At 39.9% G+C, this 26,521-nt stretch overlaps 1 protein-coding gene and 1 pseudogene across 2 annotated transcripts in view; one reads left to right on the top strand and one right to left on the bottom strand.

The window, feature by feature from the left end:
• The window catches only part of rbm27.S (RNA binding motif protein 27 S homeolog), a 57,215-nt gene extending 35,453 nt beyond the window's left edge, over positions 1–21,762 (bottom strand). Inside the window, exons 1-5 of one of the 2 annotated variants that reach the window (XM_018256167.2) lie at positions 21,442–21,762; positions 11,286–11,404; positions 8,393–8,544; positions 5,625–5,707; positions 4,415–4,632 (exon numbers count right to left, since the gene is read on the bottom strand). In XM_018256167.2, the coding sequence (XP_018111656.1) occupies positions 4,415–4,632; positions 5,625–5,707; positions 8,393–8,544; positions 11,286–11,404; positions 21,442–21,500 (631 nt within the window). In that variant the 5' untranslated portion in view covers positions 21,501–21,762. The remainder of the gene's footprint in view (positions 1–4,414; positions 4,633–5,624; positions 5,708–8,392; positions 8,545–11,285; positions 11,405–21,441) is intronic. The other variant, XM_018256168.2, reaches the window with a different exon arrangement.
• A 59-nt stretch (positions 21,763–21,821) lies between these two features.
• Positions 21,822–26,521, top strand: part of LOC108712405 — a 34,225-nt pseudogene continuing 29,525 nt past the window's right edge.

Genomic DNA, 26,521 nt, shown 5'->3' on the forward strand with positions numbered 1-26,521 from the left:
ATTTTATAGTTTTTTTTTTTTAATGATTTGCCTTCTTCTTCTGACTATTTTCAAATGAGGGTCACTGACCCCATCTAAAAAGCAAACGCTCTCAGAGGCTACAGATGTATTGTTATTTTGACTTATTACTCACGTTGCTATTCAGGTCCTCTAAATTATATTGCAGTCTCTTGTTCATATCAATGCATGGTTGCTAGGGTAATTTGGACCCTAGCAACAAGATTGCTGAAATTGCAAACAGGAGAGCTGCTGAATAAAACACTAAATAAATCAAAAACCACAAATAATAAAAAATGAAAACCAAGTGCCAATTGTCTCAGAATATCACTCTCTAAATAAACTAAAAGTTCATTTAAAGGTGAACAACCCCTTTCATTTTCAAGTGGACTACAGTCTTAAATTAACATGCAAGTATTAGATTCTCTTTTACTAGGCCAACCACAGTGAAAATATACATAACCCATTTAAGATTTGCAGTTTTGTAAAATGTTCATAACAGAAAGCGAAAGGAAACCCCAACCATGAAGTTTCTCGGATGTTGGAAGGGAATAGCTGGAAGAGTAACACACAATAGAGTCCATTTTTTGGAACCCATACCCGACCCCTACCCACAACCTGCAATCTGCAACTTGGACCCACAACCCGTATTCTTACCCACTTGGACCTGCTACCTGACCCACAAGTACCTTATCCGCAACATGGACCCGCTAACAATCAAGAATCAGGAAGTGCTGTCAGAGTAAACCGGAAGTGACATCATCAGAAGTAGACGTGATCCAAAAAAAAGGAGTAAAAATCGATATTGCGAAGACCCGCTGCCCGACCTGCGACTCGCAGAACCGCTGGCCCGCGTCTTAAACCCACAGGTACCCGACCCGCTGCAGGACTCTAACACACAACCACCAAAGCAGATATGTTTTAAAAGTAGCTTCCCCTCTTGCCAAATAGCTTCATAAATAATAGGCTTATTACAAACATATTTTTCCAATATGCATATAATATATATATAATTCCCACGGCATGCTGAATTCAGGCCTAAACACGACATAAAAGATCCCTAAACTCCAACTGTTGTAGCAGTAACACAATACTCATTATTGTTCCCAAAAGTAAAATACGTTACTTCTCCATGCAACCACTTGGGTGACTTGATTCATCTGCACATATGTCAACCCGCAGCTGTAATTCCAGTCTTCCATTTGGCATCTGAATACAGACGGGGGCTACTAAACAGCAACCGAGTGAGCAAACGCCACTTTAGGTATTTATCTGCCGGCACTGCATGCTGCTTAATATCAGCCACTGAGAATATGAAATAAAAAACACACCTAAGAATATGCACACATTGACTGGAATACACAAGTGAATCAATTAGACAAACAGGGTTATATTTGGCCAAACTCCCTGAGCTGATTCTCTGTGGTTAATTTCTCTATAACGACAAGCCCTCCAAACCAACACATACAGGCAAACGATGTTTACGGAGAGAAGACGATTTTTCTCCTTAATGTTTCACCATCATCTGCAATTCCAATGTCAGAAACAGACACAAAAAGCTGAACTTGAATTAAAATTTTAAAAAGGTGTGACAGAAATTGCGTTTATAAACATGTTTATTTTTGAGGGGAAGCGGCTTGGGCCACACTGATACAGCAGCAGGTGTGAGTCAGTTATAAAAAAAATGATTCTCTACACATAGCATTAAGGGATTCCTGAGGCAAGGGATGTTGCTAGTTCTGGTATGGGACCTATTATCCAGAATGCTCAGGACCTGGGGCTTTCCAGATAACGGGGCTTTCCATAAAAGTGATACTGGCATTAAAAGTTACCTATAGGTCATGCTGACCGTTTTACGCTGATACTTCTACTTTTGTAAGTCATTACTACTTGAAGTTCCTAATACCTGACTTTTGCCAACCTGACTGTCCCTTCTTACCCTTTAAGTTAGAGTTTCTAATGCAAACAGACGCCTTCTGCACAAATATGGCAGCCCCCTCATAAAGGAACACAGGGGTAAGGAAAGTAATGTAAAAGCATCAGGCAAATACTTTTACGCAAAATTATAAATAGCATCCAAAGACAATGGTATGATAGAGATAAAAAAGGTTATTTTCTGGTGTGAGTATCTCTTAAAGGAAAACTATACCCCCGAAATTAATACTAAAGCAACAGATAGTTTATATCAAATTAAGTGGCATATTAAAGAATCTTACCAAACTGGAATATATATTTAAGTAAATATTGCCCTTTTACATCTCTTGCCTTGAGCCACCATTTCGTTATGGTCTGTGTGCTGCCTCAGAGATCACCTGACCAGAAATACTGCAGCTCTAACTGTAACAGGAAGAAGTGTGGAAGCAAAAGACAGAACTCGATCTGTTAATTGGCTCATGTGACCTAGCATGTATGGTGTGTTTGTGTGCACCGTGAATCCTACGATCTCAGGGGGCGGCCCTTATTTTTTTAAAAATGGCAATTTTCTATTCATGATTGCCCAATAGCACATACTACTACTAAAAAAGTATATATTATTATTAAAATGGTTTATTTACATGAAGCAGGGTTTTACACGAGATGTTTAATGCAATATATTTTTATAGAGACATACATTGTTTGGGGGGTATAGTTTTCCTTTTAGTCTAGTAGAAAATCATGTAAACATTAAACTCAATAGGCTGGTTTTGCTTCCAATAAGGATTAAATTATATATTAGTTTGGATCAAGTACAAGCTACTCTTTTATTATTACAGAGAAAAAGGAAATCATTTTAAAACCCCAGTCCAGAGCATTCTAGATAACAGGTCCCATACCCAGTTCTGCTGGAATGACAGCTAGTTTGTGTACATGGGAACAAACATTTATAAATATGGAGGGTAAGTGTTGCACAACAAATGCCCATGCCCTGGTTTGCCAACACCTTTATACACAGAACAATTACATTAGTAATAGTCACATATATGAGTATTGAACATACAATTTATTGGAATAGTAACATAGCAGAAGCGGACTCGAATCAACTTCGATTCCTCAGTTTATGGTACCTCCTCTTCAGACTACTCTAATGTATTTTCCATGTCGATGTTAAGTACATAACATACAAGGAATTTTATCGCCAAATTTCAAAAATATAAACAACAACCTTTGGTATCTAAACCGAATCAAAGTTAAACTACACAAACCAAAAACAACGTATAGATTAATAGAACCTGGTGTATAGCTGTAGAACAGCTGTTAAATATAATCTAAAATTAACTAAACAATTGCTTCTGCCATATCCTCCTTCACAGAAGCTCAAATCAGTGTTTGTATTTAAAGTTATTAGGAGTCAGAATTGGTACATTTTTGGCAACTCTAGATACCCAAAATTGTGTCTCCGACTACACAGCTCTGGTATCTACATCTTAATAAAATGACCAAGCTGGACATGGCTTATAACCCAAAATGGCCAAAATCAAACCATACATTGTTGGCTGGGAAATCTGATGTTACATCTTTCATATGATATATTTTGTTTTTTTTAATAAAAATGCACTCTGTATGGCAAAACATTTCCACTGCTTCTAAGTACTCCAGTTCCATGGTATGTTGCACACAAAAATTATTTTGTGTGCACATTTTAAACTTGTGAGCACAGTCTTTAAAAATGGTGTCCTCAGGCCAGAACGAAGACAAAATGTTGTGTTTTCACACAATTCACAATAGTCTGTGACATTCTACAGGCTGTAAGGTGCCTGAAACACACACACAAAATGTTTTTTGTCCCAGCATATATTTACACAACACACAAATTATAGTCCATATGTATATATGTTTACTGTTCAATTTTATTATTTGTGTACACTGAACTGAATCAGCAGCTGCATTATTTTATATCATCTAATTTATGTTTAAGTTATTTTAACAACAAACTTTGGAGCATGTGATGGAGGAGCACCCATCAAAATGCCCAATGTGCCATAGTCACTAGCAACTGAGAAGTCAAATCTGTTACAAGTAGTAGGGATTTGGATTGGTTTGGGATTTGACCTTTTTTAACCCTAATTTGAATATGCAAAGTCATAAATCTGATTCAGTTCAGGATTTGGCTCAAACCTTTCATGAAGGATTTGGCCGAATCCCAAAATAGTGGATTCGGTGAACCTACTGGGTAACAAAATAATATAAATCTTTCTGCTTAGTCTTCCCCTTATACAACTTAGCTGAAACACTTTTAATTTGACATTTTATCAGAATAGTTGAGCCTGATTATTCAGTTTCAGAAATTCCCATAGCCAAGAAGCTCTGCAGTGAAAGTTTAGGGCCAAGACATATGCAGTCAGAACACAGGGTATACTTACTCCAACTAACCATGGGTAATCAGCAGTGCAGCAGTATTAAAATAAAATGCATAAAATAAAAACATAACTATCCTTACGGGAGACAGATGTAGGCTGCTGTACAGAATTTCCTTTGGCATTTCCCCGGTTACGGGTGGATTCACGTTCCCTGCTCCTTCCTCTGCTGCGGCTCCGGCTCCGATTTGTAGACTTGGATTTCACTGGACTTTTACTTCTGCCTCTTCGCCAGTCATACTTGTCTCTGTGTCGATCATAATCTCTCCATTTACCATCTTCTCTTTTCTTTTCTCGTGTTCTAGAAGCATGGACAATTCAGGATAAACATTATATAAGAATGCACTCTCTACGTCACAATCACACCAGGAAACTAACAAATGGGAATTTTAACAGCCAGTTATTTTGCAATATGATGGCAATATGGTTACTCATATTTAATTTATTTTTTAGATTTCCATGTCCAGAGGTTTGTACAATACTTCAGGATGGTTATAATGAAATCACTGGAGCACATTATTTCAATTTGTGTCTACACAAATGTAATATTGTAGCCCCTACACAAAAATAAATCCCAATTATATAGTTAGTGTACAAAATGACACATATAAATGTTCTACTCAGCATTTCAAGGAAAAGGCAGCAAAACAGAATAACTGATAAAAGAGGAGTAATACACATTTATTTATTTTAGGACCTTTTGTACATGTTCTGTGAACACCGTAATAAACCTGTGTTTTTACAGAGAACTAAACCGTAAAAATATGCCCAAAAATGCCATATTTTATATACTGAACTTATTGCACCAGCCTAAAGTTTCAGCTTGTCAATAGCAGCAATGAACCAGGACTTCAAACTTGTCACAGGGGGTCACCATCTTGGAAAGTATCTGTGACACTCACATGCTCAGTGGACTCGAGCAGCTGTTGAGAAGCTAATTGCACTGGTTTCTGTGCTGCCATGTAGTATCTGTATTAATTACTAATCAGCCTTATATTTTGACAATTATATTCTATATGTACTGTATATTGTGAGTGGGTCCCTAAGCTCAGTAAGTGACAGCAGCACAGAGTATGTGCAGTAAATCAGCAGAAAAGAAGATGGGGAGCTACTGGGGCATCTTTGGAACAGATCTTCCTTGGCTGTGGTTGCCTTGGGCTGGTAAAGAAGCCCAGAACATAATGTACAAGATTTCTAGCCTACTGCTTCAGTTAAGCTTTAGTTCGACTTTAAAACTATATTGTGGGGCAGAAGTTAAGATATAGAATTGACTCCAATAAAAATATGCCTCACCTTCTTTCACTTGAATCAGAACGATTTCTTGGAGGACTCGGGTGCTTCTTTTTCCTGTTGTCCCTCTCTTCCTCAAATGTTTCCTATAAGATAGAAGTTACAAAGAGTTCATTTGGTGCAGGCTGACCATAAAGTTCAGCCTATTTAGAAGAAACTATAGCATTAGCCATGTTGAAATCAGGGGTGAATAATTACAGACAGATATAAGTGTTACTGTGCCTTTGCGGTGGATACATTAGTATGCCATTTATTATAGCAGTGTAACTTTAGGGGTCACAAGATGAAGGTTAGGGTTGCTCCAAAACTATTATTTTTGCAGGGTGTCACAACTACTTCATGGATCCAGTTCAGAATAAAATCACTTTCAATTTTTCAAAAAAACAAAACAAAAAAAAGCCTTAAAAGTATATATTATGATATCTCCTGGTTGGAGGCTAAGTTTTTGTAAATTCATGTGATCTATAGTTCAGATTGCAAGCGATTTAGATTCCCATGCCTTATGGCTACAGCTAAGTGTCAGATTGACTAAAAAATACTTGTATCTAGTATTTTGCTAGCTGGACTATAGGGGGCAGATTTATAAAGGGTTGAATAGTAAATCAGAATTTTCGAATTGTGTTTTTGGTCAAAAAACACACAAGTTCGAATTGGGAATAATCCAAACTCGATTCGAATTAGAGATTCGAGATTTATCAAACCTTGACCCTGGGAATAATTTAAAATTAGACTATTCGCCACCTAAAACCTGCCGAGTTCATGTAGAAATCAATGGCAGAGGTCCAGTGACCCATATGAAGATGTTAATTGCCTTCCTGACATTCGAGTTTAGTCGAATTTAATTCAGATTCAATTAGCGTAGGTAATATTCGTTCGAGTTTTAGACATTCACATTTTTCCTTAAAGGAAAACTATACCCCCCAAACAATGTAGGTCTCTATTAGAAGATACTGAGTAAAACAGCTCATGTGTAAAACCCTGCTTCATGTAAATGAACCATTATCATAATAATATACTTTTCTAGTAGTATGTGCCATTGGGTAATCATAAATAGAAAATTGCCATTTTAAAAAATAAGGGCCGCCCCCTGAGATCGTAAGATTCACTGTGCACACATACAAACCACATGTAAGGTCACATGAGCCAATTAACAGACAGAGTTCTGCCTTTTGCTTCATCTCTTCTTCCTGTTACAGTTAGTGTTGTAGTATTTCTGGTCAGGTGATCTCTGAGGCAGCACAGATAGAGTCACGAAATGGTGGTTCAAGGCAAGAGATGTAAAAGGGCAATATTTATGTAAATATATATTCCAGTTTGGTAAGATTCTTTAATATGTCATTCAATTTGATATAAACTATGTTTTGCTTAAGTATTCATTTTGGGGATATAGTTTTCCTTTAAATATCTTCCCGTTAGAATTTTGAGTATATCTGAATTTGAGTAAAAAAAATAAATAAAAAAAATTCACATGAATTCGAAATTCGACCTTTGATGAAAAGGGTCTCCCACACATGTACTGTTGACCAGAATACACACATTTTAGTCACCCCCTGTGATAAATATTTGCCAGGTTTATACATATTGATAAATATGAGGCTTATCTATCACAACAGAGAGAAAACATATTTACAAGTATTTTAAAAGATTACTTGTATGTCACTGCAGATGAATGTGTAGCTTTTTTTGGATGTTTTGCTCTTAAAGGGGTCTGGTCATGTTTTTTTTCAAAACGCATCAGTTAATAGTGCTACTCCAGCAGAATTCTGCACTGAAATCCATTTCTCAAAAGAGCAAACAGATTTTGTTATATTCAATTTTGAAATCTGACATGGGGCTAGACATTTTGTCAATTTCCCAGTTGCCCTTGGTCATGTGACTTGTGCCTGCACTTTAGAAGAGAAATGCTTTCTGGCAGGCTGCTGTTTTCCTTCTCAATGTAACTGAATGTGTCTCAGAGGGACATGGGTTTTTAATATTGAGTGTTGTTCTTAGATCTACCAGGCAGCTGTTATTTTGTATTAGGGACATGTTACCTGGTTACCTTCCCATTGTTCTTTTGTTTGGCTGCTGGGGGGGAATGGGGGGGTGATATCACTCCAACTTGCAGTATAGCAGTAAGGGTAAGGCCACACGAGGAGATTCGGGGAGATTTTGTCGCCTGGCGACTAATCGCCTCGTCTTTTTCGCGACTATCTCCCCGAACTGCGGCGTTTTTCCCCATAGGCTACAACGCAAAGTCGCCTGCGCTAATGCACACGCGGCGATGCGTTTTCTATAATCGCCCGAAGTTGCCTCACTGAGGCAACTTTGGGCGACTACTGAAAACGCATCGCCGCGTGTGCATTAGCACAGGCGACTTTGCGTTGCAGCCTACGGGGAAAAACGCCGAGGCAGTTCGGGGAGATAGTCGCGCAAAAGACGAGGAGATTAGTCGCCAGGCGACAAAATCTCCCCGAATCTCCTCGTGTGGACTAGCCCTAAAGAGTGATTGAAGTTTATCAGAGCACAAGTCACATGACTTGGGGCAGCTGGGAAATTGAGAATATGTCTAGCCCCATGTCAGATTTCAAAACTGAATATAAAAAAAATCTGTTTGCTCTTTTGAGAAATGGATTTCAGCGCAAAATTCTGCTGGAGCAGCACTATTAATTGATTCATTTTGAATTTTTTTTTTCCCCATGACAGTATCCCTTTAAGCACAAATAAAACAAATGGTTACTTACTACTATTTGTCTAGAGACGCCCTGCAAGGAATTACAAGGAAAGCTCACCATTACAGGCATTGGCACTGGGGGCTTTTCTGGAATTTCCTCTTTAATTTCTTCTTTCTCTTGTTTTAGATCTGTACTTATTGTTTCTTCAGGAGGAAGATAAACTTTGGTCTGTAGGCTGTCAAACATTTTATTCACAAAATCATTTGTTTCTGCAAGAAAAATACATTTATTTATTAACTGATTAAATGTAAATGGTACTATTTTTAAAGGAATTGTGCAGTATAAAAATAAAAACAGGGTAAATAGATAGACTGTGCAAAATAAAAAATGTTTCTGATATAGTTAGTTAGCCAAAAATGTAATGTATAAAGGCTGGAGTGACTAGATGTCTAACATAATAGCCAGGACACCAGTTCCTGGTTTGCAGTTCTCTTGGTTTCCAGGCAGTAACCAATCAGTGATTTGACAGGGGGGCACATGGGTTGCTTTTGAATCTAACTGCATGCTAAGGATCAATTGCAAACTCAATGGACAGTTATGTCCCATGTGGGTCCCCTTATAGCCACTGACTAACTCAGAGTTAGAGAGCTGCAAAGCAGGAAGTAGTGTTCTGGCTATTATGTTAGACATCCAGTCACTCCAGTCTTTATACATTACATTTTTGGCTATCTATATTAGAAACATTTTTTATTTTGCCCAGCCTATTTACCACTTTTAATATTTACACTGAACGGTTCCTTTAAGGAGAGATTTTGATTAATATACGCACTAAAGTTACGTGGGCAGCTCGTACAGATACAAAGCACCAGAAAGAGCACTTCACCCTGTGTCATCCACTGTGTAAGAAGAGCAAGCATCAAAATGTGTAGAGTGTTGAGGATTGAGCAAGTGAGTATGGATATATGCGCTTTTCTCAAAGTCACTGCTAATGTATGAAAGAGCATGTATGTACTGTAAGTCTGCATGAGATCTTGTAAAATAAGAGTGCAAGTAGGAAGGAGTATTAGGGCTTTATGAAAGCCACCTGGTTGAAAACAAACCATGCTGGTTATAGATGAATAAAACATAGTGCCTGATTACAGTCTGGGATAAAAAGGATTGTTACCTTAAATAATTACACAAGTTATTGGAGCTGCCCATAAATTCTCTCGGAAACCTGTCTGTGTAACTAAGCATACCTCTGCCCTCACAGGAAGAAATATGGTTCCCAGCCATGTCTGTATAGCTGCTGATTCTCTGGAATCCTACAGTGCAAAATGCACAACTTGGGATAGCAGCCAGCAGCCAACGGAAAGGCTCACGGGTGCATGCAACATTTTTGGACGGGGTAAGTAGTACAAAATGCAACTTTTTTTCTCTGTGACGTATGTACTTTTGCACAGAAATCTGCACTATTAACACTCATGAAGTGAAAGGGATCGACTTTAATCCACTGGCATATATGCCATTAGCCTTAAGGCGGCCATACACGTAGAGATCCGCTCGTTTGTTGATTTTGCCAAACGAGTTGATCTCGCCCCGATATGCCCACCTCGAGGTGGGTGATATCGGACTGATCCAATTGTGGGCCCTAGGGCCCAATGATCGGATCATAATGCAGCCAATACGGGTGGTCGGATTGAGGGACCGCATCAACGAATAGATGCGGTCACAATCCGACGGGATTTTTAGTCCTGCCCGATCGACATCTGCCCGACTTTTGGCCAGAATTGATCGGGGAAGACCACACATGGAGGTAGCCTCACAAATTTTGTGTTTCACAAACAAACACTTAGTGTTTGTGAAGCATGAAACGCGTAAGGCTACCTCTTGTTAACGCTTACTCAGATAAACATGGAGGTAGCATTACACATTTTGTGTTTCACAAACACTTAATCAGTGTTTGTGAAACATGTAAGGCTACCTCCATGCGTACCTTAATAAACTTTTTTGAATTTTACACATCTGTTGGAAAGGCTGCTCTTTGAGTGCCTGTTCTACACCATTACGGTTTGATCCGCTCCCAGAGGTTCAGGCTCAGGGTGGTGCACTTGGACCTCTTAGAGACTTTGGTGAGTTATGTGCATTTACTTTGGGACCTCTTCTATATGGTTGCACCTTGGTGTGAGTTATTATACGAGTCATTACGGATTTCATCATACAGTGCTCAAATACAGTATAAACTCATAATAACAGTTCGTCATTATTGCACGACATTATTTTGCGCAGCAATACCACAACAAACTTTGCATTGTGGTGGGGAAACATGAATTAGTTCAAAAGTTTGTGGGAAGGTATGACAAATCACAGGTTATTTAAAAATGGCTGGCTGATATAGGCACATGATCCTGTTACATAGCCCTTAATGCTTTATAAAAATTAATTTGTAATTTCAAAGTATTCTGCTTCATTTAATGGATATACATAAAGGTACTACTTCATTGCTTTATAAATAGTCCAACAACTTTTTGTGTTCTTTATAGTAGGGATGCACCGAATCCAGGATTTGGTTCAGGATTCGGCCGAATCCTTTAGCCTGGCCGAACCGAATCCTAATTTGCATATGCAAATTAGGGGTGGGGAGGGAAATCGAGCGGCTTATTGGTCACAAAACAAAGAAGGAAAAAATGTTTCCCCCTTCCCAACCCTAATTTGCTATTTGCAAATTAGGATTCGGATTCTGTTCGGTATATGGCCGAATCTTTCGCAAAGGATTCGGAAGTTCAGCTGAATCCAAAATAGTGAATTCGGTGCATCCCTACTTTATAGTGCCAGGTCATACAGAGAGAGCGGTTCCTTTCCTAAAACTGCCATTACACAAGGACAGATTAAAACATAAGACAGAATGCCCTGATTCTATAAAGAAACTGTCACTTTATAGGAGTTTTGCAGTGTCTGTACCTGCTAAGAGAGATCTGTTTTTAAATTGGACTAGACACTGAAATAGAACAGTGCTAAATAAGATAATTACCTTTTTGCAGGAAAACATCCAGCTGGTCAGCACAGACTGCTTTTAGTTCCATCTCAGATTTATCTTTTTTGACCAGAGCAATAACGTAGTTCGCTAGTGCACCAGGGTCTGCATCACATCTGTGAAACAAAGAAAACAGATTATTTACAAGGATAATGATAAGATATTCATAGCTACCTTATTTAAATATATCTGCATAAATGTAATTTACAGCACCTGCCTACAACACTGCATATGGCACAGGGTAAAGATACGTACCATTCAGACCCACAGCCCTGCTTTAAAGGGGTGGTTCACCTTTAAAGTAACTTTTATTATGTTCTAGAACAGTGATCCCCAACCAGTAGCTCGTGAGCAACATGTTGCTCTCCAACCACTTGGATGTTGCTCCCAGTGGCCTCAAAGCAGGAGCTTATTTTTGAATTACAGCCTTGGAGGCAAGTTTTGGTTGCATAAAAACCAGGTGCACTGCCAAACATAGACTCAATGTAGTTTGACAATCAACATAGAGGCTACTAAATGGCCAATCACAGCCCTTATTTGGCACCCAGGAACAGTTTTCATGCTGTGTGTTGCTCCCCAAATCCTTTTACTTCTGAATGTTGCTCACAGGTTCTAAAGGTTGGGGATCCCTGTTCTAGAACAACCAATTCTAAGCAATTTTTCAACTGGTTTTCATTATTTATTTTTTAAAGTTATTTGTTTTTTTCTTCTGACTCTTTGCAGCTTTCAAATGGGCGTTGCTGTCCCCTTGCTCTGTAAGGCTACAAATGTATGGTTACTTTTTATTACTGATCCTTCTATTCAGGCCTCTCCTATTCATATTCCAGTCTTTTATTCAAATCAATGCAAGGTTGCTAGGGTAATTTGGACCCTAGCCACCAGATTGCTTAAAATGCAAATTGAAGAGCTGCTGAATATAAAAAGCTAAATAACTCAAAAACCACAAATAATAAAAAATTTAAACCAATTGCAAATTGTCTCAGAATATCACTCTCTACATCATTCTAAAAGTTATCTCTAAAATGAACAACCTACTATGATGGGAAAACATGTTTTTTTCAAAACTCATCAGTTAATCATGCTGCTCCAGCAAACTTCTGCACTGAAATCCATTAGTCAAAAGACAGATTTTTTTAATATTTAATTTTGAAATCTGACATGGGGCTAGACAGATTGTCAGTTTCCCAGGTGCCCCCAGTCATGTGACTTGTGCTCTGATAAACTTCAGTCACTCTTTACTGTTGCAATGCAAGTTGTGATATCACCCACTTCCTTCTACCCCACCCCCACCGCAGCACTGGCTCTTTTTCAAAGCACATGTCCAGACAAAATGACCTAACATGGCTGCCTACACATCAATATTACAACTAAAAGAAAACAATACACTTGTTGAGATAGGAGAAGTTTTATATGGTAGAGTGAATTATTCGCAGTGCAAACAGTGTAACCTAGAAATATAGATACACCATAAAAATCATGCCAGGACTATGCAGGATAAATGGGACATGCCGGGGGAGGGGAGCTTAACCTCCATTATTCAAAGTCAGCCCAACTAAACTAAATTAAGAGCATTACTGATGCAACCCATTAAAATGGAAAAATACTCTATTATTAAAAGTAGATTATCATCCATTTTGCCACCATTTGCCTCACCTTGTTCCTGCTATACAAATACTATATATGACCACTATTCTTCTATAAATAAGAGAGGCACGCAACATAGCTCCAATTTTTTGCATGCACATTTACAGAGAAAGTTATTCTGCACCCAATAAAAGCAAATCTCTAGGTTGGAGTATCAGGGTGCAAATAATCAGATGTTCTTTACTTAAACTGTGAGTCTCTGGCTTTTTACAAGTAATAAAGTTAAAAATATAGGGCTGCTTGGTCATATGATGTAACAGAGCTGACAGTTTAAAAAGCAAATAAATCAAAATCTTTTTGACAGGTGTGGACAATATTGGTGCATATAAAAACAAAGCTCTATTCTCTCACTTTCTCCTTACTGTGGAAATATTTAGAAATTAAAGCAACAAGGACAAAGGAAAGAACCACTCTAGCACAACCAAGTGGCGAAAATGAGGGATGCTGTCAATCCTTAACATAGTAAAGCAAATGCGAATTCACATATTTAAATTTTAAGGGGAAAACAATTGCACCTACCATGAACAAAAATGTGTTGCATTTAGTTGTCCAGAGCTCTATAGTCAAATCATGTAACCATTAAATAAACCCAATAGGCTGGTTTTGCATCTAATAAGGATTAATTATAGTTTAGTTTGGATCAAGTAAAAGGTACTTTTATCATTAGAGAGAAAAATATAATTTTTAAAAATCTAGATTATTTGATTATAATGGAGTCTATGGGAGACCGCCTTTCCGTAATTCGGTGCTTTCTGGATACTGGGTTTCCAGAGAATGAATCCCTGTACTGTTTTGGCAGTAGTTGTCAGTGCTAATGTGTTTTTAAATGAAGGCAGAATACATATTATCTGGAATTTCTTAAATTGCCAGCCACTGTATTCCCTTATAAAGCCTGCACTTGGAGCACGTTTATGACAGCTAAATTTCATCCCTATTTTAAGGTTTAATTAACCTTTAAAGGTTATTATTAGGGATTACTATTACTATTAGGCAAGCACCGAATCCACTATTTTGGATGCCGAACTGAATCCTAATTTGCATATGCAAATTAGGGGTGGGAAGGGGAAAATTAGGGCTGGGGAGGGAAATTTTGTCACAAATCAAGGAAGTAAAAAGTGTTTTCCCCTTACCACCCCTAATTTACATATGCAAATTAGGATTCGGGCACATTTTTTGAGAAGGATTCGGGGGTTCGGCCGAATCCAAAATAGTGGATTCGGTGCATCCCTAATCTCAAGATGCTGAACAAAAATCTAAGTAATTTCAAAACCCCCCAAAAAAATATTAAATGGAAAACAAATTGAAAACTGCCTCCTAAATATCTCTTTCTACCCCTTTAATTCACCAATTTATTCCAGCAGTCATGTCTGCTATTTAGAGGTGAACACATGCAGAGAGTGGCGAGATCCTGGGTAGGCAGCCAATGTGCATGCATTGGAGAAAGAGAGAGATGTACACATGTGGGCAGCAGCTGGAAGGGCAGTCTACGAAAACAAGATTATCTCAGCAAGGATGAAAACCCTGCTGACTTTGAGCTGCTGCGAAGTCATTTATTTCAAGTACAGACAATACACAGGCAGCCAAATGTAAAAACACCAACTGCTTTTTAAAGGAACAATAACGCCAAAAAACGTAAGTCTTTTAAAACCAATGAAAATATACATTTTCCTGTTGCCCTGCACTGGTAAAACTTATGTGTTTGCTTCAAACACTACTATAGTTCATATTAACAAGCTGCTGTGTAGCAATGGTGGAAATTGAAAAAAGGCTATAAGACACAGGTTAAATAGTGGATAACAGATAACACCATTATGTTCTACAGAGCTTATCTGCTATTTGTTGTGTAACCTGATCCGTTGCTCCTTTGAATGGCTGCCCCCATTGCTACACAGCAGCTTATTTACATAAACAATAGTCATGTTTCTGAAGCAAACACAGACACTGCATTATATTTTTATTACTTTAAAACACTTTCATTTTATTCATGTTACCGTCCCTTTAAACAGCACTTTTGCCCCGCAACATGCAAAATAATGAAACAAAACTGATCCAACAGTCTCTGATGCAAGTAAGTCCAACAATGACCAATGTAATGAATTCCACACTTGTGCTAACAGAGAGAGGGAAAATACATTTTGCAATTCACAAGAAATGCCAGAAAAGCTGCCTAAGATAGTGCTCAGAGATAGGCTTTTCACAGTTAAGTCTGTTCAGAAACCAGTTATACAGTAAGCTCCGAATTACGGAGAGGCTGTCTCTGAGACTTAAAGGAGAAGGAAACCCTCTTTCTAATAAAAACCCCTACCCCCTATAGCCCCCCTTCCTGCTCCCCCTGCACAGAAGTTACCACTTCAGTAATCTCAGTAAAGAAGTGCCGCATGCGCAGTTGGAGCATTTCCCGGTTCGCTACAACGGCGAATGTGCTGAAACTGACGACAATTACCAAATCGGCGGGAGAAGACCCGAAGATTACCGAAGTGGCTGAAGATGGCGCCCATGAGCTCCTCTGTGCTGACTCTGCAGCAAGAGGTAATTACTGGCTATGGAGTATTTACCTCTGGTAACTCCTGTGCAGGGGTGGGGTTATGGAGGGCAGGGGGTAAGGGTTTTTGTTAGAAAGGGGGTTTACTACTCCTTTAAATTCTAAAACTAGCAATTCAAGTTTTGGAAAATGATTTCCTTTTTCTAGTACTGGATTCATTTAATGTTCAAATGATTTTTATTGCAGACAAAGTATGGAGATCCAAATTACATAAAGATCCCTTATCCAGAAAACCCTAGGTCCAAAGCATTCTGGATAACAGAAGCAAATGTAGGATTATTTTTCTTTTCTTTTCAACTACTGTCTTCGAAAGCTGCGGTCTCTGCATACAGTTTCACTTTTGTGTTAATTATCATTGTTTGCGCGTTGCCTAGCCACAAGCACTGCAGTAGAGTGCTCCTTTAACAGACTACAGGTGGCAACAAGATGAGTGCAACTAACAAACTTCCCACAGCTGGAGTTAGTATAAAAGTATGTTTACACTACAATAAATCACATTGTTAGCGGAGAAATAAACTTTAGGCAAGACATTAAATCTTAATATGGAGAGTTTTCCCTAATATCATATCAATAACTAATAATCTATATTAGTAACCATTTAAGATGTAAATACATCAGTAATCCAGAGAGAACATTCTTTATATGGACTTCATGTAACTCAACTAACATACATCCATGCTGATAAAAAATCCAGTCGAATTTTGTAATGCTGAAAGCTTAGCAAAATTGCCATTCCGAAGCCAATGTCCCCGGGGTTGTCCTTTATTTTGAAGAAACAGCTGCATTTTCACAGCTACATCAGCACGAAAACACAGGTATAACACATAGGGGGGGATTCACAAAGGTGCTGATATTGAGACAAAATAAAAGTCGAGATAAAAATGTAGTATTTCACTCCAAATTCATGAACCTCTTTCTCCACTTTTGTGAATTTGTCTTTTAAACAGATTTTGAATCTGTGAATTCGTCGGTTTTCAGATTTTGTCTCTCACAGCATTTTAACAAATTTTTTTCTGAATTTGTCTTTAGCTCTTACTACACCTGTCAGTCATCCATCAAATTGGAATTTCCAAAGAGGGGTTTATTTTACATAGCAAAATTATCCATCCTTTTTTTCAGTATAACCTGGGATTTCTGAACTTGCCTATATGTTTGTGTAATTCCACTTCTGTAACAAGATATAAGGGTCTAAATACAAAGAATGTTTTTTTGCATAATATAGGGATTTGTATCAGCAATATGTTTTATTGTGTTAAATCAAGTGTCTCGGTGCTGCTAAAACTAGGGATGCACCGAATCCACTATTTTGGATTTGGCCGAACCCCTGAATCGTTTGTGAAAGATTCGGCCGAATACCGAACCCGAATTTGCATATGCAAATTAGGGGTGAGAATGAGAAAATTTTTTACTTCCTTGTGTTGACAAAAAGTCACGCAATTTACCTCCCCACCCCTAATTTGCATATGCAAATTCAGATTCAGCCGAATCCTGCTGAAAAAGGCCGAATCCTGGATTCGGTGCATTCCTAGCTAAAACTAAAAAAAATTGCTTGAAAGCTTTACTTTTCCTTTCGATTTTTTTTTTGTTTGTGAATATGGAGAAAGTATTTTACACCAGTTTACCACCGCTTTTACTCCAAAAATGGGCTATCTCCACTTTTGGAAATTCCCCCCATAGAGACTAAGGCCTCATCACAATGAGTTTTGTGGTTGTATTTTTGAGCTGCTGTAGCCCATATGTAGTGACAGAGTAGCTTGAACTGTATTTTAGAAGCTTTAAAGGAAGCGTTCAGTGTAAATTTAAAAACTGGGTAAATAGATAGGCTGTGGAAAATAAAATATGTTTTTAATATAGTTAGTCAAAAATCTAATGTATAAAGGCTGTTAGTCAGCAACTAGAAGGGGGGCACGTGGGATATATTGAAGCTTGCAATTGATCCTTAGCATTCAGTTATGACCCATGTGGCCCCCTGTTAAGTCACTGATTGGTTGCTGCCTGGTAACCAACAATTGGAAACCAAGGGGCAAATTCACTAAGGAGCGAATCGCCGAACGCTAGCGTTAATTCGCTAGCGTTTGGCATTTTCGCTACTGCGCAAATTCACTAACGAACGCTGGCGTAGTTTCGCTAGTGTTACTTCGCAACCTTATGCCAGGCGAATCTTCGCTAGCGACGAAACTACGCAAATTCACTAACTTGCGCAGTGTAGCGAACGCTACCTTTTACGCTAGACTTCCTTCGCCACCTCAGACCTGGCGAAGCGCAATAGAGTAGATAGGGATTTTTTCAAAAAAAGTCAAAAAATTTTCTAAGTCCCAAAAAACGCTGGCGTGTTTTCTACATGATGGTTGATAGGCTGAAAAAGATCGAAAAAATTTTGGGGCTCCCCTTCCTCCCCCCTACTTTTCCTGACTCATGGCAACTTACCTAGAGAGTGGGCACATGTGTAGGGCATAATAAAAAATTTTATTTGCAGATTTGAAGGTTTTCTAGGCATTTGTAGTGCAGATACGTGTTCCTCCATTGAAATTTGAATTTCAACATCTAGTGGAAAATCTTCCCAGAAGTAAACACGCTGCCATAGCAGCAAAGGGAGGACTAAGTTTGCACTGGAAGTATGTGTTGGATAGGCAGGTGTACCAACACTCTTGGCTGAGGAGTGTACCTATAATGGGCACATTAGTCCGGTTACATTTGTCATACTTGTGCCAAGTACTCAACCCCTAGGTCACATGTGATATTTTGATGCCAAAACTTATATATCATGGAAATGTAATACTATGAAACTCAGCACAGTAAAAGGAGTTACGTTTTAGTATGATGTAGAGAGGGATATTTGCAATTGGTTTTCATTTTTCATTATTTGTGGTTTTCGAGTTACTTAGCTTTTTATTCAGCAGCTCTCCAGATTACTATTTAGGCAACTGGTTGCTAGGGTCCAAATTACCCTAGAAACCATGGACTGATTTCAATAAAGCTGAAATATGAATAGGGGAGGACCTGAATAGAAAGAAGATATATATATATTAATAAAAGAACATTTGTAGATTTAGGGAGCATTTGTTTTTAGATGGGGTCAGTGACCCCCATTTGAAAATTGTAAAGAATCAGAACAAAAGGGCAAATAATGAAATCTGACATGGGGCTAGATATTTTGTCAATTTCCCAGCTGCCCCTGGTCATGTGACTTGTGCCTGCACTTTAGGAGAGTAATGCTTTCTGGCAGGCTGCTGTTTTTCCTTCTCAATGTAACTGAATGTGTCTCAGTGAGACATGGGTTTTTACTATTGAGTGTTGTTCTTAGATCTACCAGGCAGCTGTTATCTTGTGTTAGGGAGCTGTTATCTGGTTACCTACCCATTGTTCTTTTGTTTGGCTTCTCGAGGGGAAAAGGGAAGTGGGTGATATAACTCCAACTTGCAGTACAGCAGTAAAGAGTGATTGAAGTTTATCAGAGCACAAGTCACATGACTTGGGGCAGCTGGGAAATTGTATTGAAGTGGTTACACCGCACTCCTGGAACTTTACTCACTTCTTCTGCTTTAGTGGTGCTGGTTATCCTCCGGCCTGACGAGGCCCTCCAATAGTAGCAATTTCAATTATGGATCCGCACACACCAATTTTCTGCAGTTTTCTTTAATTTTTATTCACCACCAATATCAACGTTTCGGGGGGTACAACCTCCCTTCGTCAGGATATGATGTCAGATTTCAAAATTGAATATAAAAAAATCTGTTTGCTCTTTTGAGAAATGTATTTCAGTGCAGAACTCTGCTGGAGCAGCACTATTAACTGATTCAATTTAAAAAAAAAAAATGTTTTTCCCATGACAGTATCCCTTTAACTGAAAGGTGAACCCCTGTGTTTATAGATTTGTGCCTCTATTTTCTACCTGATGCAATTCTCTCTTGAATAAGAAGTGATCAACCACAGTTTCCGATATTTCAAGACTCATTTAAGAAGAAAAAGTAACTATAACTCATGGAGGGCACAAAGCTCCAGTGCTACATACCGTCAAAATTAACTTAATTAGCTGCCAACTTTTTTGACAGAAATATGTTTACATTCTGTGCCTTGCCAACTTCTCAGATACAAAGTAATTAAATTTCAGATTTTTTTTTCCCCCCCCTTTTTAAAGTGTCCAAAGACTCATTTTGATTTTCAAGGGGGATGCCACAAACATGATTATCAGATACAAACAAAAAGATCTGGTATTGCAAAGTACCAACATCTGAGATGCTGGAGGAACGGAGGCTTTGCACGGCCACGTGACTTATAAGTACTGAGTGCTTCTTATAGTGTGGGACCCCATGGGATTTACTGTAAGAGAATCCCAAATGCACAGCTGTGCTAGACTAGCTCTGCTCTCTGTAATGGAAGGAAAAGTCTACAAGCAGCGAAAATGCTTTTGGGGAAACGTATAAACATATTAAAAGGGGGTTAAAGGAGAAGTAAACCCTTGCTCGTAAAATCCCCTACCCCTCAACCCTACATAGACCTCCCTCCCTGCTCCCCCCCATCCTAGGTGGTACCTTTGCTGAATGCCCCTAACTCTTTACTTACCCCTTGGTGCAGATTCAGGGCATCGGAATTCATGGGCGCCATCTTCTCCTCTTCGGTAATCTTCGTGAAGTGCCGTATGGGTGCATATGCAGTTGGAGCTATTCTTCTGTTTCGCGTCAATAGTCACGGAAATTGGCGAAGCGCCGGAAGACCCGAAGATTACCGAATCGGCTGAAGATGGCGCCCGTGAACTCCGCTGGACAGAATCGGCACCGAGGGGTAAAGGTGGCAATAGGCGATGTCGCCAAATGAGCGGATCTCTCCCTGATATGCCCACACTGAAGTGGGCGATATCGGGCTGATCCGATTTTGGGCCCTAGGGCCCAATGATCAGATCATAATGGATCCGACAGGGGCTGGAACACATACACGAATAGATGCAGCCGCCATCCAACCAGATTTTTAAACCTACCCGATCGAGGGCCAGATATCGATCGGGGAAGCCCATTGAATGGCCCCACACTCGGGCCAATAAGCTGCCAACTCGGTCTGTTGGCAGCTTTTATTGGCCCCTGTATGGGGGCTTTAAGTAAAGAGTTAGGGGCATTTAGCAAAGGTAGCAGCTAGGCTGGGGGGCAGCAGGGAGGGGGTCTATGTAGGGTAGGTATGGGATTTTAGTAGCAAGGGTTTGTTTCTCCTTTAAGAAAATACAACTTGCTTCAAATGTTGGTATGCTGTACTGAAAATCTGTACAGAATAAAGAAAAACTGAATTTTGGCAACTTGCAGCACCTGCCCAAATTAAACAAAATCATGAGGGTCACAGGCAACCCCCCACCTGTGAATTAAATACAGAGACTCAGCTGTCCAAGGGATGGGACATGCAACAGTTAATACAGTGATGTGTAAACTATGTGCCCTTCGGGTATGGATAAACCAAAATTCCCGTGAGGTCAGACATATCTAAAATGACTGCAAGTGATAGCCATGATCTCTGGCTCCATGTTACAATGGAATCACTAGTGTCTGTAATTCAGATAACCCAACCTAGTACTTACTGTACTCCAGCCCAGGTATGGCTATAGGAGGCCCTCTAGTTGTTGCTATGCTACAATGTCTGGCATGCATAGGATTCTGGGAGTTGTAGTTCAACCAGGCTAAGCTAAAACCACACCACTCGACATTCCATAGTCTTATTAGGGGTATATTCTCTTGCACAATGCCCAGGCTGGGTTGCAAGCCACTAGGAGGACAATTTAAACTTGATATTCGAACTACAACCCCTCAGAATACTCGAGGTCCCTTAAGGCTGCTGGGAGATGTAGTTTATGGTGACAGGTTTGTGTCTGAGCCATGTGGCAAGCGTTAATGTGCAAAGTCAGTGTTGATTCCAGTCGCCCCAAGTGACTTGTTGCCCTGCAGCCACTGCCCCCTCCCCCCAGCAAGGCCTGTAGCAGCTACTCACATGGGCTCCAGTAACTTGGCCAGCCACGTCTTGAAGGCATCCACATTCTCTATCAGCATGTCGGCGGCTAGCAAGGGCCCGGATTTGGGGGGCGTGGAGGCGCCACTATCGCACCGATATCGCGATACAAATGCTCCTCATTCTCTGGACTGCTGCTGTCCTCTGTGTCGCTTCTCTAGCAGGTCCCGGTGACTGCGAAGGATATGGGGGAGAGCGATGGACACCGGGATATCCCGCCCGAGGGGGCCTCGCTGCAACACCGGATCAAGTCCCCTAACCAAGGGCCGTACAACTTAGAAGCCAGCAGAAGGCCCTACGGTGAGCCGGAAGACGGACAGCTTGAGCCAGCCAATCATCTGGCGGCATACGGCGAGAGGCCACCAATTGGTGCGTTGTGTGGGCGGAGCTCAGCGAGTAGTAGGCGGACCACGCGTGGGGAGCAGTATTCGCTGCCGCATGGAGAAAAGTGTGAGGATTCTATTCTGCATCTACTGTGCCTTAGACTGGTAACCAGATCCGTTTTTTTTAAAGGAGACATTTTTTGTAAAATAAGAAGAATATACCAGTGCGTTATACTCATTTAGATACAGAAGAATTGTGCTTTATAAAGTAGTGTTTCAGGCTGATTTATTCAATATCTCTGCAAAAACCCTACTAGTCCCTCCTTTCACTTCCTGCTCCCTCAATTCCCAGGCTGTGCAGGGGAGCAGCTCACGTCACGGTAGGACAGGAACCAATCAGCAGCTAGCAGGACCTGATAGGGAACTGAAGCATGTGCTGAGTGACTGCAGGGCTGTGATTGGCTGTCCCTCTCGTACTGTGCTTCTGGCAGGGACCGATAGGATACGCCCACCCCTCATTTGGAAAACAGACAGGGACCAGAGAACATCTATAGGGAGCTCTAATAAAGGGGCTATTTTTAAAGATAGTATAAATTTTTTAGCACCATGTAAAAGCAACACCATATATTACTTATAATTGCCTACAAAAATTACATACCTCCCAACTGTCCCGCTTCAGAGGGACAGTCCCTCTTTTGACAGCTCACCCCGCAGTTCCTCGTTTGTACTGGAAAGTCCCAATTTTCTCTGCACTGAACAGCCAGAAAAAGAAACAATGTTTCTAACTCAATTGGCTTTTGGCAGAGAACCCAGAACAGCCACAGCTGCAGATAAGATACTTTTGTAACAATTTTGAGATAAGCAAATAAGTAATTGTAACAATATAAGATAACAAGTCCCTTGGGAGAAGTTAAACTCCTTGGGCAATTCACCTTCATTAGCAAAAATGTAATAACGGAAAAAAAACACAGAAATATGTTCCATAACCAAAATTGGTAATATGAACATGGCAATTAGGGGGTGCGGCAGTATGCAGCAACTTATTTGTCCCTCTTTTTATTTCCAAAATGTTGGGAGGTATGAAATTAGGGTTTATTTTTCGTAGTAAATTATTCAAAAATGCATTTCAGTCAATGTGCATTGAAATGCCTGTGTATAAGGCCCCATGTCTCAGTGTAAAAGAAATATACTTTTCAGTTCAAAGGTGCCAATGGACTAGGTATTGCTTATCTATATATGCGGTAATGCGCATGTCAGAGATACGTGGAAGCCATTGTTCACCATAAAGGGGAATTAGGGTAGACATACGGTTTATACTATAATTCTGTCCACACATAAGATGACCTTTGCAAGTATTGTCAGAGTAGTCCGCAGCTCAGTCAGTCAGTTGGGTTCGACAAACATGTGTAGAACCCAATTGAAGTAATCTGATGGGTTAATAAATCCCCTTACTATGCTGAAGGAGAGGGGCTTGAAGTTTTATTGAACTGGGTTATCTTGGTTTCCATTTTGGTTTGGTTGTGTTGGTAGCAAGGCAATGTGCATACATGCCTAGACTGGCAAGTTGTGGGTTCTGGCAAATGCCAGAGGGGCTGCTGCAAGTTGCCATATACAGTCACTATTTATTGGGCTGGTGGGGGGGTGTTTTGGGCCTGTGTCTGGGTCGTTTGGGCCTCTGTGTACTTTAAATGCCAGGGCCTATTTTGATTCCAGACCTGAAGTCCAGACCTGTGTGCACAGGGCCGCCATTAGAAATCAGGGGGCCCCATACAGCAAAATTTTCAGGGCCCCCTGGGCCCCGTCCACCCCAGAACCCTCCCACTCCACAACACAGTTAAAAGAGCACACAGACATCAGCACTAAAAAAGGTACCCCCCCCCCCCACACACACACACACAACTTATAAAAAGCTATTGGTGACCAGGGCCTCCCTTAAAAGTAAAAAAAAATTGGGGCCCCAAAGAATATTTTTTTTAAAGAACATTGGTGGCAGGGGCCTATAGAGTATTGAAATTATACACTGATGGACAGAGGAGTAAAAAAAACACACATTGGTGTTCAGAGGACTTTGGGTCTTTTCGCCACTTCAGGACTTCAATTTCGGCTGTTTTCGTGGCTTCGGGTCTTTTCGCCAGTTAAAAGATCACACAGACATCAGCACTAAAAAAGGTACCCCCCACCCCACACACACACACAACTTATAAAAAGCTATTGGTGACCAGGGCCTCCCTTAAAAGTAAAAAAAAATTGGGGCCCCAAAGAATATTTTTTTTAAAGAACATTGGTGGCAGGGGCCTATAGAGTATTGAAATTATACACTGATGGACAGAGGAGTAAAAAAAACACACATTGGTGTTCAGAGGACTTTGGGTCTTTTCGCCACTTCAGGACTTCAATTTCGGCTGTTTTCGTGGCTTCGGTTCTTTTCGCCAGTTAAAAGATCACACAGACATCAGCACTAAAAAAGGTACCCCCCACCCCACACACACACAACTTATAAAAAGCTATTGATGACCAGGGCCCCCCTATAAGTTAAAAAAAAATTGGTGCCCCAAAAAATATTTTTTAAAAAAACATTGGTGCCAGGGCCCCCCTTACAAGTTAGGAAAAAAATGGTGCCCCGAAGAATATATGTTTTTAAAAAACGTTGGCGCCAGGGCCCCCTTACAATTTAAAAAAAAATTGGGGCCCCTAAGAACATTTTTTAAAAAAAGCATTGGCGCCAGGGCCTCCCTTACAAGTTAAAAAAAAATTGGGGCCCCAAAGAATGTTTTTTTTAAAAAAAAAATTGGTGGCAGGGGCCTATAGAGTATTGAAATAAAACACTGATGGACAAGGGATTAAAAAAAACACACATTGGTGTTTAGAGGACTTTGGGTCTTGTCGCTGCTTCAGGACTTCAATTTCGCCTGTTTTCAGGACTTCGGGTCTTTTCGGCACTTTGGGACTTCGCTTTGGCTGTTTTTGTGGCTTCGGCTGTTTTCGTGGCTTCGGGTCTTTTCGCCGCTTCGAGACTTCGGCTGTTCAGCATTTCGGCAGTTCCACATTTGAGACTTCGGCTTTTCAGCACTTCTGCATTCAGGACTTCGGAAGGAGGTGACACGGCTTCGGACTTTGGCTCTGTCAAGGGGGACTCGGCTCTTTCAAAAGTTCAGCACTGTTGGGCCCTCCTTCAGACCCGGTACACTCGTACCCCCTGTGCGTCCCTAATGGCAGCCCTGTGTGTGCATAACAGTAATACCATGGAATAGCATTTTCATTCATTTTATTTTCTGCTTTTTTGTATATTCCTGGACATCAGATTGAACTGTTCAACGTGAACTTACAAAAGAAGTAAAATATTCCAATAAACCATATCTGGAGCACTTTGCAGCCTCAGCAAATTTATTTACATCAGGGCTGTCAAGCTGGAGACCCATAGGCAAGATGTTGATGGCCCTTGAAAATATTTGATGGCCCCCAGCCTGCTCAAAAGCTCCAATTACCACTTTGGATGACATCATTTAATTATAATCTAGCCAACATGTAATATAGTGAATAACTGGAATCAGTTGGACAGCAGTGATTTACTTACATTACTTTCAGCGAATATTCCCTGAACTTAGTGAAAGCTGGCATTTATATGAATTGTCTTTCAATAGGAATGGGCAACTGTTTTTGTGCTCGAAAGTCTTTTTATTACTGACCAAAGTTGTAGTTTACTAAGATCAAGTAATGTAAGAGTTCATTTTATTACTTGTAACTGTTGGATAGACAAGAGGATCACATGCAAGGGATTCGTTCTTTAGTTACAGTGTAAAGCTATTTTTTTTATAGCAGGTTGTTTAGCAAATGCATTTGTCATTGACAGCCTTGGTCTAAAATACTGATCCCATCATGAGCTAGCGCTTTGGAATGCCCAGTGCCTAAACAGCATTATGTAGTTGTTTGGAGTTTAGATATACTGTTATAATTGAACTGAATATAGGTGTACCTGATAGACATTATAGTCATTTTAAAAGGCTGGAATACGACTTGGTTTAAATGTCTTGAATTGTAGGCAGTTGGTCAAGTCCACAAAACGTGTCTTTCATATAATGAGAAGATCCCTTTAGCTTGCTAGTTCCCTGATTAATGTGAATGCTCTCTCTGCCACTGACAGTAATCAATTATACAAATACAAGCAGACATATAGTACATATGAAGCACCCATTACACAACTCAGAGTAAAGTCAGTACTTATCCTCCATCCCCTTCATATTCCCAGTTCTCACTCTCCTTTGGGTAATGAAAAATACAGAGTGCTATTCTGAGACACATAAACACTGAATGGCCTTAACTGCATGAATACAATTTTCCATATTACCAATAAACACCTCTTTTTAAACATCTTCTAGCTATGCAAGCTGCATCTCTTTGGAAGGGGATTGTATAGTTTCTGTAAAGATCATAAAATCATATTATATAATATTAGTGGAAGCTTTAGGGTTCAAATTTCCTGAAGTGTCAGCCAGCCAAAGCGGAAATAAAGGTTTCCAGTGCAATAATATTGGTGTGTAATATCAAATAAAACAGAAAGCAATATGGTGTACATGCAGACAACCCTTCATACCCAATCACTTTTATCAGGGACCATTTAGACTTTTAAGATTGCCACAGAGGGACTGAATAAATGCCGACCCCTCCACACACACACACCACCACCTTCTGAATTATCTACTTTCCATTCCATGACCCAGTATAATGAAATATATCGGCAT

This window comes from Xenopus laevis, chromosome 3S, assembly GCF_017654675.1.
Source record: "Xenopus laevis strain J_2021 chromosome 3S, Xenopus_laevis_v10.1, whole genome shotgun sequence".
In the NCBI taxonomy this organism is placed as follows: domain Eukaryota; kingdom Metazoa; phylum Chordata; class Amphibia; order Anura; family Pipidae; genus Xenopus; species Xenopus laevis.